General features: G+C 52.4%; 1 protein-coding gene across 2 annotated transcripts in view; it reads right to left on the minus strand.

The window, feature by feature from the left end:
* Positions 1–3,510, minus strand: part of ALDH16A1 (aldehyde dehydrogenase 16 family member A1) — a 17,750-nt gene that overhangs the window by 6,476 nt on the left and 7,764 nt on the right. The window contains exons 2-7 of one of the 2 annotated variants that reach the window (XM_003801487.3): positions 2,300–2,402; positions 1,852–1,978; positions 1,137–1,315; positions 971–1,048; positions 620–801; positions 382–534 (exon numbers count right to left, since the gene is read on the minus strand). In XM_003801487.3, the coding sequence (XP_003801535.1) occupies positions 382–534; positions 620–801; positions 971–1,048; positions 1,137–1,315; positions 1,852–1,978; positions 2,300–2,402 (822 nt within the window). The remainder of the gene's footprint in view (positions 1–381; positions 535–619; positions 802–970; positions 1,049–1,136; positions 1,316–1,851; positions 1,979–2,299; positions 2,403–3,510) is intronic. The other variant, XM_023507870.1, reaches the window with a different exon arrangement.

Below are 3,510 nucleotides of genomic sequence, written 5' to 3' on the forward strand. Positions count from 1 at the left end.
CTGCCACAATGCCTGGCTATTTTTTTGTTGTTGTTGTTGCAGTTTTCATTGTTTAGCTGGCCCAGGCTGGGTTTGAACTGCCAGCCTGGGTGTATGTAGCCGGCGCCCCACCTATTGAGCTATGGGCGCTGCCCATGCCTGGCTATTTTTTATAGAAACGAGGTCTCGCTCTGGCTCAAGCTGGTCTTGAACTCCTGAGCTCAGGCAATCCACCCACCTCGACCTCCCAGGGTGCTAGGATTATAGGCGTGAGACACAGTGTCCAGCTCATAGACAGTTTTAGGACCCAGAGCACTAAAAATGAAAGACTCAGGACCCCAAGTTCTGCAGACAGCCACAGGCAGCCCCCAGGATGAGGAGACACAAGTGCACGGGTCTCACCGGGTTGTGATCAGACCAGGCTGCATCCACAACGCCCTCCACAGCCGAGTCCACATCTGCAGAATCAGTCACCAGCAGCAGCGCCTCCACCCCCAGTGCCAGGCCCAGTTCAGCCCACTGGCCTGCCAGGGTCCGCCGAAGGGCACGTCCTTCCTGAAGAACCCCTCTAGGATTCAGCTTCTGGAGGAGCCACTGGGTCCCCAGCTGTGTCCCATCCCCCTCTCAGCCCTGAAGATACCTCAACGGCTCCACAGAAGGCCACCTTCTGGATTCCAGGCTGGGATGCCAGGACAGGCCCCAGAGAAGCAGGACCACTGATCACATTAAGGATTCCTGGGAACTGGCCTAGCTCCCCTGCCAGCTGGGCCAGGAGGAGGGGTGTTGGGGAGGCTGGGGGCACAAGGGCCACCACAGTACAGCCTGGGGAAGAGGGATAGCTCAAGGATCCAGGGTTTGGGCTCTCAGTCCCTCCTTTCTCAGACCCCGGGGTCCTGTCTCCAGCCCCTCCTCCCTCAGATCCAGGGGTCTTAAGCCCCCAGACCCTCTTCCCTCAGATCCAGGGGACCCGGAGTCCCAGCCCATTATTTACCCACAGCCAGGGCAGGGCAAATCCTCCACATCATCTCAAGGAAGCAGAATGTGGGTGGCAGGATGAGGCCAATTACTCCTGTGTGGAAAAGGATGAAGTGTCTGGGGCTGGCACAGGTGGGTCATGCAGGAGGAGGAGGCTGAAGGATGGGACTCCAGGTTCTCACCCATGGGCTCCCAGCCTGCCAGTGCCTCCTCCTGGGCATGTGCCTGGACGGCATGGTAGTGCAGCAATTGCTGGGCCAGCTGGACATCCCCATCTCGAACATCCCGAACAGCCCGCCCAGTAACCAGGGATTCCAGGGTCCACAGCAGCCGCTGGTGCTTCTGGATCACCTTGGCCAGTCTAAGGAGAAAGCAAGGGGATGGTCACATCTGCCCCTCAACCTGATAAGAGTCCTGGACTATACACCTGGACTATAATCCCCATTTGACCCCCTGGAGGTAGGGCACCAAAGATTTATGGGAAGTGTAGTTGGGGAAACCCAAATCCTGAGGATGTTGTGTAAGGGTCTTGGCCACTGGGAAACTGAATCTTAATTTCTAATTTCAATTACATTTGAGACATCTACATATGGAATCTGTCTCTAGCTGCCCCCAAAACAGCTAGAAAATGGGTTTGAGGCTTCACCAGCCCTAGTGAATAACTTAGAAAGGGAGACAGCCCCATGAGCCCCAAGAATATTGTGGGAAATAAAGGCGTTATCATTGTAGCCCCAGTAAATAGTGGGAAATGGATGTTTTGGACCCTATTGTCCCTAACACATGCTAGGAATATGGGCCTTAGTGGCTCTTGGGAAACAGTCTTTGTTCTTGTAGTGTCAAGTGGATGCTGGGGGACAAAGTCCCTTTCCACCTCCCATCCAACCTCAGCAGCATCACCTAGTCAGGTGCTGGGCCCGAGAGGCCCCAGGGAGTCGGCTCCAGCTATCAAATGCAGTCCTGGCTGCCTCCATGGCTGCAGCCACATCCTCAGCCTGTGCCTGGAGGCAACTGGCCAAGTTCTCTCCTGGGGAGAAAAGTGGGGGGCCCATGTCAGAACTGCAGGAGCCTAGGAGCAGCTCAAGGCAGTAAGCTGGTCCCTAGCCCTACTGGGGCTCTCACTTTCATCACTGGTCTTTGCTCTGATTGCCTCCCATGGGCAAGAAAGAGATTTTAGTGGACAATAACTGCAAAAAGCCTCCATAGGGACTAGGAATTATAACTGGGATGACTGTTACCAGGAGGAACCAGCTGTTTCTTGCCCTCAGGGAATGGGTGTGGTTGGTGGGTCTGGCTAGAGGGTGCAGATGTCTCTCCCTCCTCCAGTGACTGGGGGAGTAACACATACCTGTGATGGGATCCTGGCAAGGCACTGAATTCCTGTGCTCTGGTTTTAACCACATCCCATTTACATAGTGGCCCAAGTGCCGGTCCTGGGTGTCCAGCCAGGCCTGGGGGAGGAGGAAGAAGTTTGGAAAAGGAACTGGGAGGAGCTGAGGCAGCTCAATCCCTATGCAGAATCCTCTGGCAGGGAACACCTATACCCTTTTGCCCCATCAGCTAATTCTTTTTCTCCTATTGTCTTTTTAAAAAATTGTGGTAAAATATATGCAACTTAAAAGTCATCATTTCAGCCATTTTAAAGTGCACAATTCAGTGGTATTTAGTACATTCACAATGTCACGCAACCATTACCACTGCCTAGGTCCAGAACATTTTCATCATGCTAAGAGAAACCCCTATACCCACTAAGCAAGTACTACTACTCTCCCCTCCTCCCAGAACCTGGTAACCACTAATCTGCTTCTTATCTGAATGGATTTGCCTGTTCTGGATAATTCATATAAAGATGATCATAAAATATGTGATCTTTCTGTGACAGGCTTCTTTCACTTAGCATAATGTTTTTTAAGGTCTATCCATATTGTAGAACATATCAGAACTTCTTTTCTTTTTATGGCTGAATAACATTCCTTTGCATGGCTGGGCACAGGGGCTCACACCTGTAATCCCAGCACTCTGGGAGGCCAAGGTGGGAGGATCCCTTGAGCTCAGGAGCCTGAGCAAGAGCAAGACCCCATCTCTACTAAAAATAGAAAAATTAGTTAGGTGTTTTGGTGGGTGCCTATAGTCCCAGCTACTTGGGAGACTGAGGCAGGAGGACAGCTTGAAACCAGAAGTTTGCTGTGCGCTAGGCAGACACCATGGCATGACAGCCTGGGCCAAAGAATGAGACTCTGTCTCAAAAAAAAAAAAAAAAAATTGAGGCTGGGCACAGTAGCTCACACCTGTAATTCCAGCACTCTGGGAGGCTGAGTTGGGTGGATTGCCTGAGCTCAAGAGTTCAAGACCAGCCTGAGCAAGAGTGAGACTGCATCTCTAAAAATAGCCGGGTGTGAGCTCGGTGCAGTGGCTTACAACTATTATCCCAGCACTTGAAAGGCCAAGGCAGGTGGATTGCCTGAGCTCACAGGCTCAAGACCAGCCTGAGCCACAGCAAGACCCCCATCTCTAAAGAATTGCTGGGCGCTGTGGCAAGTGCCTGTAGTCCTAGCTACT

This window comes from Otolemur garnettii, unplaced genomic scaffold (assembly GCF_000181295.1).
Source record: "Otolemur garnettii isolate 467f Iridium unplaced genomic scaffold, OtoGar3 scaffold00211, whole genome shotgun sequence".
Classification (NCBI taxonomy): Eukaryota; Metazoa; Chordata; class Mammalia; order Primates; family Galagidae; genus Otolemur; species Otolemur garnettii.